We start from the raw sequence: 16,121 nt of genomic DNA on the forward strand, positions 1-16,121 counted from the left end.
TTGAGACACACATACTGTTCCGGGTCAAATTGACCCGCCAATTAAAATCAAGATAAATGAGTCATGCAGAGAGTATTTATGTTTTCCTCCACTTCTACTGAGTGTCCACTCAGTGTGGGTGGAGTTTACCCACGGGAACAGAATAGGTTCCCGTCAAAAGTTATATGAACACCTGCTTTCTCGCAGTTCATCGTGAAGCAAAGAGAGCAGGGAGAAAATGGGTTTGTGTGTGTCTGCGTGTGTGTGTGTGTATGTGTGGTGTGTGGTGTGTTGTGTTGTGTTTGTGTGTGTGTGGTGAAATAAGGTTCATAGCTGTAAGGAAACAAACAGAATTGGACATTTTTAATCTTTTTTTGCACTTTAACTTGACTGCCGGGTCAAATTGACCCGAACAGTATCGATGTAACAAGTAGACGCAGGGGGGGCTGCAAATGTGTAAAATGAATAAATTTTCAATTTATATGTAGAGTTCACCTATTAAGACAAATAGAAAAGGTTTCATTCAATAAAAATACTTGCAACTATTTTAAAAATATTTTTAAACTTTGAAACAGGTCAATTTGACCCGCAACATAATAGGAGGGTTAAAGAAAATATGATCATTTAAGTGTTTATTCTTCATTTCACCATTGTATTTTCTCGTGTTTCAATACACGGTGAATTAACTTAATGTCACACTCCGTACTGAAAGAACCTGGGCTGGGATTCGAACCCAGAACCTTCTTGCTGCAACGCAACAGCGAATATTTCTAGCAACTTTATTTGTCTCACATAGAAATGTTTAGTAAAATGATAGCGACATTAAATGTTGAAGAAGTTCTGCTTATGCCCGCGATGTTTTATCACTTATCACAGCTTTGCAGACAGTGGACGCTGACACAGTTTACGTCCTCGGCGGCCTGGTGGACGAAAGCATCCAGAAGGTAAAATCAGCACATTTAAAAATAGAAACCAGCTCAGAGTTTGATGGTTTTCATGAGCCCAGCCCCTTCACTGTTCGCTTTGGCTCACAAATAAATAAACAACCGAGTTAGTTTTCTGCCTTGCGGGCTCTCTGCTGCAGAAGCTGAGCCTTTCCAGAGCCGCGGAGCTGAGCGTCCGCACCGCCAGGCTCCCTGTGGACGAGTGCATGGTGAAGAAAAACAACGCAAAGAATTTCCACTCCAAGATCCTCGCCGTTAATCAAGGCAAGCCATAACGCCCGTCTGCGAGAGAGATTTTTTTTTTTCCCATTTATTTTGAATGTTGTCTCTTTCGTCCACAGTGTTTGACATCCTGTTAATGTTCTCGGAGACCGGCAGCTGGACACAGGCGCTGCAGACGTGGTTTCCTGCAGGAAAGGGTTACGTCATCTCACCGGAAAACTCAGCACGTTTTCCTGTTGAGGAGCAATGAGTGAATGAATGAGTTATTAGGGTTTTTTTAAGGACTACAAGCGTCAACGACTCCTAATATTACCTGGTACACTGTGGTATGTTTATGTTTTATGCTACTTGGCACCAAATGATTAAATCTGAAGCTTTGGAGAGGAAACCTGCAGAAAATCTGACATAAAGCTGCGTGTCGTCAGCGTACAGATGGTAAGACATGCCGTCGTACTGAAGTGTTTATTACATGTAGGAAAAAGGATAAATTCAAGCAGTTTATTTTGTTCACATACTTTTAAAAATGATACATTTCTCCATACATCTTCTACACCGGTTTAACCGCTTCAGGCCGTGGGATTATTTATCACTACTGTCAAAACTTACAATGGTCTCTTTGCGTAGTGCAAGATGTTTTTGTTGGCATTGCCTCTCCCTGAACTTTGATTGTTTTTCCTTGGAAAAATGTCAAATTAATTCTCAGTGAGGAAAAAAAAAAAGAGTCTGATGGGAATGAGTCAAATGCCCAAACATGCTGTCACAAAAAAAAAACAACCCAAACCCAAACATTTTATACTTTGTCTTCTGCTTGTGAAAAGATAAACTGTGGAAGATGAGCTTGTGGGGGGGAAAGGTCAGAAACGATCTATGATGCCTCACCTGTAAGACAACCTCAGGTAAGCTGAGGAACACGACTGCATCTCCGAGCAGCAAAGAAACTTCCTCAAATTCAGTTTTGTTTGTCTAAATGTCGGCTTAGACCTTAAAGCATCTCAAGTTTTTCTCTCCAAACTGATGGTAAAAAAAAGCAGGAAACCCTGAAAGCATCTTTTAACTTACATATTTTATAATAGAAAAGAGACAATCAGGAGTAACACAGGTTTTTTTTCTGGTGCAGAAGGTAAGAACATAAACACACTTGTTAGTTTATTTAGTTTGGACTTTTTTTTTTTTAATGAAAATTTTTTTTATATTCTCAGTTTATTTAAAGCTTTTTGGGCGATTGGCAGCAGTGGAGTCAGTTCCATTCAGTCTGAGTTTAAGGCGTTAAATTCACATCCTTTATCAAAAATAAACTGCTTTGAAGCAGAATCAAGTCTTGTTACCGTCTACTGACACTGTTTACATGAGCTATGTGAAACTCTCAGCACCGCCTTTTTCTCTCAACGCTGCTCTGTCGCAACAAGCGTGTTCCTAGGAACACGACCAGTTCCAGAAAGTCCCCACTGTCTGTCCATTTATTATCGGAGCTTAATGGGAGGGATGCTGCGAAGCCAAGCCAAACAATAAATTATGTTTTTAACCAAGCTTTCTGATTATGGTACTGGCCCAAGAGTGGGAATGTTATGAGATAAAATAACTGTGGTTGAGTTTCAGTCAGAAAGAAAATACTTTTCAGTTTCTAGGTCAGAGGTCTATCATTATCTTTTATTATAAAAATCCAACATGGCTGCCTCAAAGTGCGACTGTTGCACAGATTTTCTTAAATTAATCTCAAAAACTCAAAAGTCTCAAGTAAGGTAAATATGTTTAAGGGGCTCCTGAAGCTAATTTGAGGATCTGAAACACAATTGTATTTATTATTGTTTATTGGGTTATTACTACAGAGCTACTGTAATTTTCAGTCATTATATGAAGGAACTACATGTCTAAGAAAAAGAAAACGTTTCTCTGCAGTGATAATGAGAACACCCTATATGCCCAGGTTGTGTTCGAGTAAGTAAACGTTGAGTTGAAGTTCAAAGCATTCAAATGTGAGAATTTTAACTCAAATTTGGATGAAATGATTCTTAAATGTTCAGTGATGTTACGGTTTTCTCATCCAGTCCAGTAAAACCCAACCTAACCCAACCAGACCTGATGGCTGGATCTAATAAACGTCCTGCACGTTTTAACGAGCCTCAAGTTAACGATGTGCTTAACGGTGACATGATTTACAACCAAAGAAAGAAAAGTGCAACATTTAATACAAGAAGCAACACTTTATTAAAGCCTCACATTAAAGAAACAAACAAAAACAATTCATGAGTTTTTCTCACCAAAGCTGCACTGATTTATTGCTACTGGATGAGAGTTTCATGTTAGAAAGCTACATATTTGCTACGTACGGCGTTTGTATATGAAAGGTTATATATATAAAAAAAAGTGAAAAACAGAAACATCTTAAGAGTTAAAAATATATATATATAAAAAAGTGGAGATAAGAAAATGATGTAATGAAACAGGTAAAATCATGGCTCAGGTATCAGCGTTTGGAGGCGTGCAGGATAATCCTCATGCCTTCGTCTTGGGAGCGGCTTTCTTCTTCTGGGTCTGTTTCTCCAGGACAAACTGGACCAGCTTCTTCACCCAGGCGGACCGAGGGTTGAGACACACCTTCTCCCCGCTCACCAGCCCGGCTCTGACCGACAGAATGAGAGCAGCGTTACTCTAATGTCAAATTCATGGATGAAACAAATCTAAAAAAAAAAGAAAAAAAAAAAGCCCACTCCAAATGAGTGGAGTGGGTGGAAAACGCCTACATGTAGAGGAATTTACACACACCGTATCAGCTCCACCATGCATCCAGCAGTGATCCAGGCTGATTGTTTTATCTGATGATATCTAACATCTCCAGGACTGTGTGGATTTTACGAGTGACTCAGCAGATGTCGTTTGTAATCTTTCATAGTCATCTCATGCAGTTGGGAGACGTATTTCACGATCCTCGTGCCCAATGAGGGCACGTTGGAAGATTATTCTGAACAGTTGGGTTACAAAAAGTCCGACTGCAATGTGAATCAGAGTTAATCTGATCAGGATACTGTATTTGAGTCAGTGTTTATTTTATTTTATGTTATTTTATTTTATTTTATTGAGCACCAGTCCATTTTGAATTATAAGCGTATGTTTATAAGATATTATAAGAGCGAGCGTATGTTTCCACGCTCCTTCAACCTTCCTTTGGGGGGGAAGAGGGGTGGGGCATTTTACTTTTTCGCATCCACCTGAATAATGTGTAGTTGCGCCACTGGTGGATGGAAATGTTCCAGTGATTAACAAGATTTAGTGCTAAAACAACTGATTTCCTGGTGCGGGATTCTTCCTCCACAGAACAAATTCTCTCGACTTAACTGTTGGTTTTTCTCAGATTTACGGTGTTTTCATAAAATATGAATTAATTTCAACTGTTTGTACATGTCTTTATCAGGGGAGGCAATCGGCATTAAGTGTTACAGTCATATAATCATATTAATGTCACTTAATGTCGACCGAAAATAACATTTGAGTGGCATATTTACAGGCAAATACTTAATAGATATGCAAACATAAGCAGAATGATCTTTTTGAGATCAATGGCTCTACTTGTATTTTACTGTTGTGTTTAATGTTGAACCAGTATGGAAGCTGATAACAGCAATACTCTTATGTTACTCTAATCTTATAATAATAATAATAATAATAATAATAATAATAATAATAATAATAATAATAATAATAAATAAATAACTAAATAAATAATAATAATAATAATAATAATAATAATAATAATAATAATAATAATAATAATAATAATAATAATATGCCTTCATGGTAGAATCTGCCTGAATCTTATTTTTTTTAAAAAAACCATAACTGTGTTTTAAATAAAATATGTGCTTAACTGTATTTGAAATGAATCAAATTGAATTTGTTTGTTTCCACGTAAAGGCAAAGCATCTTTATATACAATCAAATGCAAGCTTTTGTTTTGATGTGCATTGTTCATAAGATGAATTTAAAAGTGATTTGTACCAACTAGTTTAACACCTAAATTAAATCGATCTTAGCTGCAGCATATCGCGACGTAAAACCAAACTATTTTTTTAAAATTCCCAATTCACTCACATGACTTCCGTTTCGGCGCAGTTGGGCCCCTCGGGGACCAGCTTGATGCTCTTCAGGTTCTCCGCAGGGATGATCCTGGACTCGACCTGCAGGCACCTGCAGTGCGTGTTGAGATCCCTGCTGATGGGCGGCATTCCTGTCAGACGGAAGACAGAGTTTCCGTAAAACACACAGGCCTGTTGAGTCTTATTTTCATTCGTGAGCCAAAACTGACGGTGTTTAACTAATTACGGGTCCTGGGAGAGGTCATAAATCTCAACATCTCGTGATAACTTGCATAACTAAATGAAAAAAATAAAATAAAATAAAATTGGCTAAAGAACCTTGAAAAATAATTGATACCTCTGAATATTTTTTCCACATTTTTGCAGGTTACAAATACAAGCTGTAAGGTATTTTATTGTTTATGTTACTACAAAAATAAAACAGTAACATAAAAGTTGAAATAATGAAATGATCCATGGTTTAAAATTATTATTTTTTTGCATAAAAAAATAGAAAACATTATGTATTCGCTTCCTTGAGCTTACGGTTACAGTTTCTACCAGCTTTGCACATCTACAGACATTTTTGCCTTTTCATTTTAGCTCAGGCTCAGTCAGACTATTTCCAAGGCTTCCTAGAGATTCTACTTCTGTACTTTGACTGGGCCATATGTTTATATGAATACCCTTTGATCTAGACCAGAACATCTTGCTCTACATGTTTTTTTTTTCACAAAAGGAGCTCTCCTTACACCCTCTTCCACAAAGTCCTAATCTGCAGAGACATTTCTGGTTGTAAAATGACAAAATGTGGAGATTTGGATTCTGCTGCACAGAAGGAAGAACAAACTCTCCTTCTGGATCTAAATAAGGATCTAAATAAACTTCCAATTCATAAATCAAACCGTGGCAACTCCCACTTTTACCAGCATGTTTCATCACATCCAGCTGCTTGTGAAATTAAACCACTCTGCTTCCTCTTTTTGGTCCTCCAGCTGCCTTCCTGACATTTTACAACTCGAACGTTAAAATTCACACAACGCAACAAGCCCAGTTCCACGTTCCCCGCTGAACGCAGGCCAGTTTTGTTCAGCAGGCGGTGCTGCGTGACGAAACATCGCTCCACGAGAGCGGTTTCACACGCGCTCATGACGGGATGTGACTCGGAAGAGCAAAGGTCAGATTTGCACGAAGGTGATCTCAAGGTCGGAGTGGAGTCTTATTTGAAATTGTCTTTTAATTGCAAAGACTTTATGTGAATTTTTTTTTGCTGCATAATATTTCAAGCTCATAAAATTCTTAATTTACCGGGTTTTAAACTGGTTTGGGCAGAATATACATTTCACAATCCAACAAACGAACTAAAATTGTTATCAACTATCTTTACTTAAAGAAAAAACATTAATAATGGCATAAGTCATTTCTTGTCAAAAATAAATAAAAATGTGACATACGGTTTCCAATTCCTTGTTAAACTCCTAAATATTTATCGCAAAAGCACCAGAGTGTTTCCATCTTGTGTCCTAATAAGCACAATGTTTATGGAGGTAAATATTCCTTCTAGCAGTTCATCTTACAATGACAAAACACTTCCAACTGCTTGCTCTTTCCCTGGAAAGTCGCCCCGTTCCTGGACTTTACGTCAGCGTTTCTGCGCCTCTTACCGTCAGCGAGCACCAGCAGGGCCGTCAGCACAAACACAACGCAGAGCTTCATCTTGTTCCACCGGCTGCTTGTTGAGATCTTTGCCAAAGAAGAAAACAGAGGAAAACACAAGTCTACTGAAACCCTTTGCCTTGGTACTCCAATACTTATACACACGGGGGGGTCATGTGCTCATCTCAAAATTAGAACAATACCCAGAGTGGTGCATGTGTGCGGTTTCACTTTGGTGTGTTCACATGTGCAGCAGCAGAGAGTCATGGGACGGTGGGTTCAGGGAACGACCGAAGGCCCCGCTGAGGTTAGGACACGGCGCGCCTCTTGTCCCGCAGCCACAGAAATGATTCAGACAGATTTAGCAGGCTGTGTGTGTTCCCACAGCAGCTTCTCTTCCTCTTATCTGCTTGTTGTGGATCTGCAGATGAATTCAGCCTCCCGCCCACGTCTGTTTCCAGAAGGCGGCGTGATCATCTGGTCCAGTTTTGTAAACATTTTTGGTTTATCTGACAGTATGAAACTGAGGCGCTGTTGTTGTTGGTTGTTGGGGTTTATTCCAGTATTGCACAAATAGTACAGTAAACTACAGTGACCTTATTGGTAGTTTTAGTTTCTTTTTGTTGTTGCTGAATGGTTTTGTGTTTTTTTTCATTGCATTGTTAGTTTCTTCGAGGTATTTTAGCTAATTTAATTGACTTTAAATAAGTATTATTCTGTTTTTCCGAAGCATTTTTCAGCACTTGAATGAAGTTTAAGGCGTCTTCAATCAAATTGAACTTTTACTGCCTTAAACTCAGTTAAAAACGTAATTTACTCAGATGGTGTTTTATTAACCTTTAAATTAGGGCTACATGTTCTGAAGTAGAGGTGGTGGACGATATGGACTTAGAATTTTATTGCTATATTTTGTGGTAGCATCGTGATAACGACAAAGAATATTAATTTAAAACAACTATTTATTACTTATTTTTAGGAAATAATTAGTTTTGCAGCATGATGACTGTGTGGCACAACATTCTTAACTCCACAAATAGAAATATTGTTCTTGAAACACATTCACGCCTGAAAAAGGTTTCTTCAGGACTCAATTTAGTTGACAAAAAAAAAAAATCTGATTTATACCACTAAACTGTCCAAATGTAATAATATTTTAGAGTTTACTGGTGCTAATTGTTGCTCTTGTGGAACAAAGCACAGAGAAAATAGCAAAATATAACTTTTCTGACCGTACTGTCAGTTTTTTTAAATTTTATTTAACACCAATATCTTATTATGACAACAATAAATCAAAATTCTTATTTCTGATGAGAATTTTTTTTTATGATAAATTATAGACCATACGATAAACACCCACCCCTCAAAAGAGAAGATAAGAACGAAGACAAGAGAAGATAAAGTGAAGTGCAAAACATTCTTCAAATTTTATAGAATTAGCTCAAGAGATCTGAGCTTTTTATTATTATTCAGCTGCAAAATTTGTGAAAATGCTGCACTGTAAAGTGAAATTGATTGATATGTAATGGCTAAATATGTGGATGAGAAATTATTTGCTTGCAGGTACAAAACATAAGTAGGAAGGACTCAACTGACCCAAAGTCTCTCCTAGACATTACAGACCAGCAGTAGATTATATTAACTGACTTTTATTTTTGTCCAAGTGCCTCCCTAATGTGGGCAGAAATTACTTTTTCATTCCACAGATCATCTAAAATAAAAAAAAATCCAAACTTAAAGAGAGAGAAATAGTAAATAAATCGATTGTTGCTCCTTGTGTAACCCTCTACTTGACTGTCCTCACAGAAATGGCTCCATGGTTTGTCTCGGCATCCTGCAAGCAACGCTCTGTAATCATTTGTGAAAATCTCAAAGGCCACCAAGGAGTCGGCATCTGCTAACATAGCAATGGAGTTGTGGTGTTTATTTCAGTCTGTGGTGCTTTAGCTTTAGCTTTACTGTGATGATGGAGAGACAGGCTGGTTTTAGGACGGCTAACCTGGTAAACCGTCTACAGCTACGCTTCAAATGAAATACAGTTTGTGGAAATGTTTGGAAAATAGCACAAATCAGATTATTATTAAGCAGGTTTGGCTGATAAGATGAACATCTCTCAGGTTCTCTGATTTTATTCATTCTTTTTAAAGACTTTTAGATGCTGTTCATCTGCTGGAGATGAGTTTTGTTGTCATCCACTTGTTTATCATCATGTTTTTTTTATTATTTACAGAGCACAACATGCTGCTGTGGTCAGGTTTGAGGACAGCACTGAGAATCCCCGTGAGTTGAGCTGCACGATATTGGAAAAAAAACTGACATTTAATTTTTTTCTAACCTTATAAACATATTGAGATATATTGCGACATGAAAACAGAGACCTTTCACCAGAAAACTCCACCGTACGTGATGCTGCACTCCCGCCATCTTGACAGTCACCCTCCAGTCATCATACCTCATTTTGAGAATGTTGCATATTATTGCATTATTATTGTAATATTGATAAATATTATGATGAAAAAAACAGTTCCATATATGTCTATATATTTTTTCTTTCCTCTCTCTTATCGGTTGTTCCATCACTCTGACCTTTAGCATTTTTGGACAACAAAGCTAAAGAATCCAGTGTCAACTCTTAACTTTGGGACTCTGTCCAACTGGCTAAATTTTACATTAGTGTGAAAAATGTAAGTTTATAACACTTGGAATATATTAGCCAGCAGTTATTGGATTCCAAACGGTGATTGTGCAGCCCTTCCCTAAATATACAACCCCAATGTGAAGCATGGTGGTGGCAGCATCATGCTGTGCTCTTCGCCTGAAAACCTGTAGAACTATGGAGGAAGTTGGAGCTGGTATAAAATGTCTGCAAGCATCGTTTATATATGTAATTATAAGACAAAAACGTAGTTTTATTTTTATTTATTGAAAAAGTTAATTTATCATCTCTTCTTCACATTTACTCAATATTTCTGATTTCTCATGACTGATGAAGAAAATCCACTCTGAATTTAGGTGTTACATATTTAACTGATGCCCTCCACAGACACTTTTTATTATGAGGAGGATCCTGTCGAAGCAGACAGACAGAGGGATGAATATTCAGACAGTGAAACCGCGTCCAGCCTCAGCGGTAGAGGCTGTTATGATCGCCGCGGTTTCACCTAAGCAGCGTCGCTTCCTCATGATTACGAGCACGTGTCCTTCAGCAGGCGTTTGTGTCAAAAACGAGGAACCACAGTGGGTCAGTAAAAAAAAAAAAAAATTATAATAATAAAAAAACTCAACACCACATGACTGCAAGGAATTAGAATGATGTATCACAGGATGACTCAGCAAAATTACCACCTATTGAAAAACAAAATAAGATTTTAATGTCCGTGCTTCACTGCTCAGATTGGTAATAAATCTGTGTAGATACACGAGAATAATCGACGTAACTTGGCGAAACCGAACCGAAGTTAAACGTGGATGATGAAATCAAATAAGCTGTCAGAGATGAAATGTAAATCATCTCCTTTGGAAAAACAGAATCTTGAATTAATAATTTTGACACTTTGGGCCCTCGGTCGAACGGTCTCTGTGTCACCAGTCAGGATCTGGGGTCTGGCAGCTGCTGTGAGGTCCGACCAGAACTACTTTTACCTGTCAAATTACCTGTCAAAACAGAGCTTCCTAACCAAGGTGTACATAACTCTTCAACACGCTGTCAGCTTCCGGTCAGAAAGACGCATTTCAGTCCATGAGATAATATTCAGAAAGGATCTTTAATGTGATTGATTTTAGTTTCCTCTGCGATGAACTCTTTGCGTAAAAGTCTATCATGTCTCCATGTGCGCCAGTCAAAGGTGTTAATTATAACATGTCAAATGACAGAGGGGCTTAAAAAATAACCAAATATTCAGTTAATTTATTTTTAAATTATATATATATATATATATATAAAAAATTATATATATATATATATATATATATATATGTGCGCACACACATTTTAAAATTTTGCCCCCCCAGACCTCTGGGGCCCCCCTTGGCCCCCCCAACTTTAAAAGTCTAGCTCCGCCACTGGGAACAATATGTTTAGTTAAAGACTTTGACTAACAGTTGTTGAAAATGTGTTAATTGGCCTTTGGTTGTGGCTACGCCAAACCTTTAAGTCCTTTAAATCTCTAAAAAAAACAGATTCTCATAGAAAGGCTAATATTTTCTCTAATGTGTAACATTTCACAGCTTCTCAGTTCATGTGAATTCAGACAAGTGAGTTTAATTGCTCAGCGATGTTGCAATGATAATGTGAAAGAGCTTTCACTGTTTATCATTGGAAAACTGCTGCAGGGTGATAATTATAGCAGTAGTTATTCTGCTTGGCCTGTGTTTCTTTTTTCTTGTTATAAACCATGTGTCGCAAAAACAACTTGTCTGCTCATTACTGTGCACAAGTTCTGGCAGGCATTTGAAACTCACTCTAATATTTTGTGCTTAGGTAGATTATTCTGCTGTAAAAGTCCAGTCTACTGCTCTGGCTTTAAATATTTAAACTTCTTTTTGAAAACGTCTCAGTTTGGAAAATACCAAACTCTAATAGACGACACTGTACTACTGCAGGAGTTTTCAAACTTTTTATGTCAGGCCGTCCAAAAACATCATTTTTCAAATGTACAATATGTAGGTTTTTTTTTTTAAATTATTATTATTTACTATATTTTGTTATTTTTTTCTCCATGCTATTTTTGAAGTACAGAGTAATAAACAGGAATGTGGCCTTTTCTGAATAATTTAAAATAAAGTAGGTTGTTTTATCAGGTTCCAATTATTCACAAAATAGATTTAAGAACAAAAATGAAAGAGATTTTGAGAACCATAAAGTGAATTTTGCAGAGACTTAACATATTTTTTTAAAAAAAATAAAAAGATCTGATATATATTGACTAGATTGTTTTTTTTCGACAAACATTTTTTTTTTAGGTTCGTGCATTCAGCTTTAGAAGTCTGTTCATTTCTCACTCTTCACTACAACACCAACACCACCAACAACAAAGTATCCTTTCTCAGTTTTCTCTGCTTTACTGTTTTTAAAACTCTTTTTGCACTCCTCTGTCGTCTTCAAACAATGTTTTTTTTTATGTTCGTCTGCAGAAAACTGCACAAATCTGACATGGAGCCGGATGGGAACGATTTGCAGTTTTCAAAACTTCTGCTGTGTTGAAGATGATTTGGCACGCCGTCTGTTCCCAGAGACACGGTGACGTCTGTGAGAGCCGGTAGCTTCAGCCCTTTGCCAGCTTTCTTCTCACACATTTTCATTTCCTTCATTTATACTAGGCTGTTTGCCAAATAAATGACTTTTTTTGGGGGGGTGCGGGGAGTGCGTGCTTAAGGCAGCGGTTAAGGCAACACTTGGTCTGTTTTAACTTGCTGCATTTCATCCAGTGGTGTTTCATATACTGTTCACTCGTTCAGTGGGAGGAGAGATTTGTGCGGTTACCGACTTGACTGCAAGTCATTTGGGTTTCATTTGGTAGAAAACCTTTTTAACAAGTGTAATTTTCAGCCACGGTCGACTGCAACTCGCAACTAATCGAAGTGCACGTGTTACGCTTTGAAACTGTGGACATGATTTGAGTGAACTGACTGCGTGTTTCTGTATTTTGTCTGTATTTTGGGTCTGGCTCAAGCTCTAGATCTAAACTCTAATTGACATTAACCATGTGTGTTTCTGTGTAGTTTTAGACCAATCCCTGCTCCTCCAGTCTCTTCTTCTTCTCTCCTAAGTCATTCCTCTCCACTGTCACCACATTCTTGCTTCAGAAGTAATTTAGCTTCAGTCAACAAAGAGCAGGTCATCAGCTTGACTTTCTTTACTATTTCTTTATGTTGACAGAAAACCATTTGAACATCCAAAAAATGTGAAGGTACGGTTTATAGTATGGTGCGCTCATAGTCCGGAAAATACGGTAATTGGTCTTAAAAGATTTTTTGAAAACGAATTAATTATCTACAAATAATGCCATCTTTGAGTGTCTTTGCTGTAGTAAGTGAGTAGCTGCGTAATCATGTAATTTTATTATCACTAGATGGCAGCAGGTACAGAGCATTTTACATTAAAACAAGAGAATTAGTGAAGCATGAATGTTACTACATACATGCATCACACACCACAGTGTTGTGGCTCTGTTCAGGTGTATTTTTGAAGTGGACATGTTGAGTGCAATTTGAAATAAGAAATGTAAAATATGATAAAAAATAAATTTTTGTGTTTACTTGATTCCTATTCAAGACACTTTGAAAAGAATGGCTATATATGTAATATAGGCGGCTACAGAGTATCTTTGTTTACATTTTTGGTTGGTGGTGTGCCTCGTGATTTTTTTTCAATTAAAACAATGTACTTTGGCTCAAAAAAGGTTGAAAAATGCTGGTATAATCACTAGCAGAGAGACTATATATACCACCTTCTGTCAAATTTTAATCCGAGTTTGATGGATTAAATGTTATCAAAGCCCGCCCCCTTTAATTACCCCCCCTCCCTCTCCCCCATAGGACGTTTGTGACCTCCTGACCTTCCCCCATGGAAAGTTTGTGACCTCGTGACCTTCCCCTATGGAAACTTTCTGACCTCCTCCCCTCCCCCCATAGGACGTTTGTGACCCTGTGACCTCCGATACCCTTCAGTCAAATTTTAATCGGATTTTGAAGGATTAATTGATAATAAACCTCTCCCCCTTTCCTGTGACCGGAAATTCCCCCACGAACAAAGACTTTAATCATACGGGAACTTTGTAACCTCCTGACCTCCCTCTGTGACCATCTGCTCGCTGTTTACTCCTCCCGAACTCTTTGAATTAACCAATAGGAATCATTTACTTGTAAGTTAATAAATAAATATACTATATTCTAAACCATGTTGAATTAGATTTGGAATAATGTAACTATCTCAGGTTTTAAACAGAATGTCATGCTGCGTGTGCGTGCGTGTGTGTCTGTCATTAAAAAATGCCACCATATAGCAAATGTTCTAGCAAATGTTCTCAGGCTAGGTAACTCCGAATCCGTATCAGATGATGCAGAGGAGACAGGTTCTTTATTTTCAGCAGCCGGATGAACTCGTTTAGCTCCATACATTGCAAAGTTCTTGAATAACTTAGCAGTAGAGTGCTTGATTTTTTCGACACTATAACTGAAACCCTAAAAAGGTCAAACCCTCTGCCTCTGATTCTGTTGGTTAATTCAAAGAGTTCGGGAGGAGTTAACCGAGCAGATGGTCACAGAGGGAGGTTAGGAGGTTACAAAGTTTCCGTATGATTAAAGTCTTTGTTCGTGGGGGAATTTCTGGTCACAGGAAGGGGGGAGGGGTTTAATATCAATTAATCCTTCAAAATCCGATTAAAATTTGACTGAAGGGTATCGGAGGTCACAGGGTCACAAACGTCCTATGGGGGGAGGGGAGGAGGTCAGAAAGTTTCCATAGGGGAAGGTCACAAGGTCACAAACGTTCTATGGGGGGAAGGGGGAGGTTACAAAGTTTCCATAGGGGAAGGTCAGGAGGTCACAAACGTCCTATGGGGGAGGGGGTAATTAAAGGGGGCGGGCTTTGTTAACGTTTAATCCATCAAACTCGGATTAAAATTTGACAGAAGGTGGTATATATAGTCTCTCTACTAGCGCTGAACTGTATGCCACTGGATTTGACTGCATGATTGGCTCATATTGGAAGCAGCTGGGCGTCACTTCAGTTTAGAGCAAATGAGCTTTTATAAAATGGGTTGGAACTGGATCTGATTGTTCTGGTGAAGTGGCCTCAAGCTGACATTTGTTGTCATTTAGCAACTCAGTTCTGCTGAACCAAATTGAGTTGCATCATAATGCAACCACTTTCAGTTCGTATTGCACAAAGTCTGTCACAATGCTTCTTAAAGATAGCTTACGTGAACATGTGTAATAAAAGTGAATCTTTTTGTGAAATTTGAGGGAAATCATTTCCTGTTAAAGATTCGTGTTCAGATTGTGACGTTTTGACCCAACTCTGTTCATGTTGTACTCTGGGGTTCGCTCTTGTCCCTGCAGGTGAGTTAAGCTATGAATTAATGCAGCTTCAAACTCGAGACAAACTGCCAACAAGACAATGTTTGTGTTTCTATCAATTGTTGTTTATTATAAAATATGTTTTCACCTGGCATTTTATAGCAAGTGAATTTGAATAGTAAAAAAGAAAAATACATATTTAAATACTTCAAATTATACAAATAAATGCTGACATTAAACAGCCGTTGTTCATAAATAACAAAATTACATCCATGAATTTAAATGATCAACTAATTAAATTATATCACATTAAAATATCACACAAAGGAAATGACAGATTTGAAAGTCAAGTTGTGCTCAGACTTCATGACAACTAAAACTTCTTTTCACTGTTTCAGTTCTTTCCTGAGTTGATATTAACAACATGGACGGCAGCAAACAGGCATCTGGATGTGGAGCATTTAAAACAAATTACTGATATGTTGCTGATGCTGCTGATGTTGCTGCAGTAGTTGCTTTTGTGTTGACTCTGCTTGTCTTCTCAGCCTTTGTCTGCCTGTGAAAGGAACAGATCAAGGTCAAGCACTTTGAATCACACCTGAAACTCACGCAAGTGTTTTTACAAAATATTAAACTGATTTAAAACAGAATCATCGCAGATCAGTGATATGACATGTAGTTAGAAACTAACTCGGATATGTCTGTTTGTGCACACTGGCTACCATGAACTACAGCTACTAAAACAACTACATTCATATAAAACAATCCCACTTACAATTATTTTTTTTTCAGGAGTGATCTGATAATGTCTTGAGCCTGACGTCCGTCAAGGTCAAGGCAGAGTTTGGTTTTATCTTTCAGGATGACACTGCAAGATATGAAAAAACATTTAAATAAAACAACTTTTATTTGTTTTGTCATTATTTGCTCTTGAAGATACTTACATCACTTCCTGTTTGCTGCAGGATGGACCAGGTTGATGCACTCTCACATCAGCGATACGATTGCGCCTTACTGCTGGAACTGTATTTATGCACTGGCACCTCATAATACCTGGAGAACAAATGACAGCATAAATTAAGATGTGGTTTAATTATGAACATTTTTAATCACAGGTTTCATGACTGTAGAATATTTTGGCACACTTACTAGCTGAGGAGCAGACGGCGATGCAGGCCAGAAGAACGATGCACTGGATCCCAGAGTTCATCTTTACCTCAGCTTGTGAAGATCA

General features: G+C 37.8%; 3 protein-coding genes across 3 annotated transcripts in view; 1 reads left to right on the forward strand and 2 right to left on the reverse strand.

Moving 5' to 3' along the window:
- Positions 1-2,456, forward strand: part of trmt10b (tRNA methyltransferase 10B) — a 6,082-nt gene extending 3,626 nt beyond the window's left edge. The window contains exons 6-8 of the mRNA XM_008427938.2: positions 856-923; positions 1,064-1,187; positions 1,265-2,456. Coding sequence (XP_008426160.1) covers positions 856-923; positions 1,064-1,187; positions 1,265-1,395 — 323 coding nt within the window. The 3' untranslated portion in view covers positions 1,396-2,456. The remainder of the gene's footprint in view (positions 1-855; positions 924-1,063; positions 1,188-1,264) is intronic.
- An 870-nt stretch (positions 2,457-3,326) lies between these two features.
- Positions 3,327-7,038, reverse strand: LOC103475941 (permeability factor 2-like). The gene is made up of 3 exons (XM_008427939.2): positions 6,880-7,038; positions 5,232-5,367; positions 3,327-3,765 (listed from the first exon to the last, which is right to left on the reverse strand). Exons 1-3 carry the CDS (start codon positions 6,929-6,931, stop codon positions 3,639-3,641), a joined length of 315 nt encoding a protein of 104 aa, XP_008426161.1. The 5' UTR covers positions 6,932-7,038; the 3' UTR covers positions 3,327-3,638.
- An 8,390-nt stretch (positions 7,039-15,428) lies between these two features.
- Positions 15,429-16,121, reverse strand: part of LOC103476162 (growth-regulated alpha protein-like) — a 5,699-nt gene continuing 5,006 nt past the window's right edge. The window contains exon 5 of the mRNA XM_017308516.1: positions 15,429-15,443. Within this exon, the coding sequence (XP_017164005.1) occupies positions 15,429-15,443 (15 nt within the window). The remainder of the gene's footprint in view (positions 15,444-16,121) is intronic.

This window comes from Poecilia reticulata, linkage group LG14, assembly GCF_000633615.1.
Source record: "Poecilia reticulata strain Guanapo linkage group LG14, Guppy_female_1.0+MT, whole genome shotgun sequence".
NCBI lineage: Eukaryota > Metazoa > Chordata > Actinopteri > Cyprinodontiformes > Poeciliidae > Poecilia > Poecilia reticulata.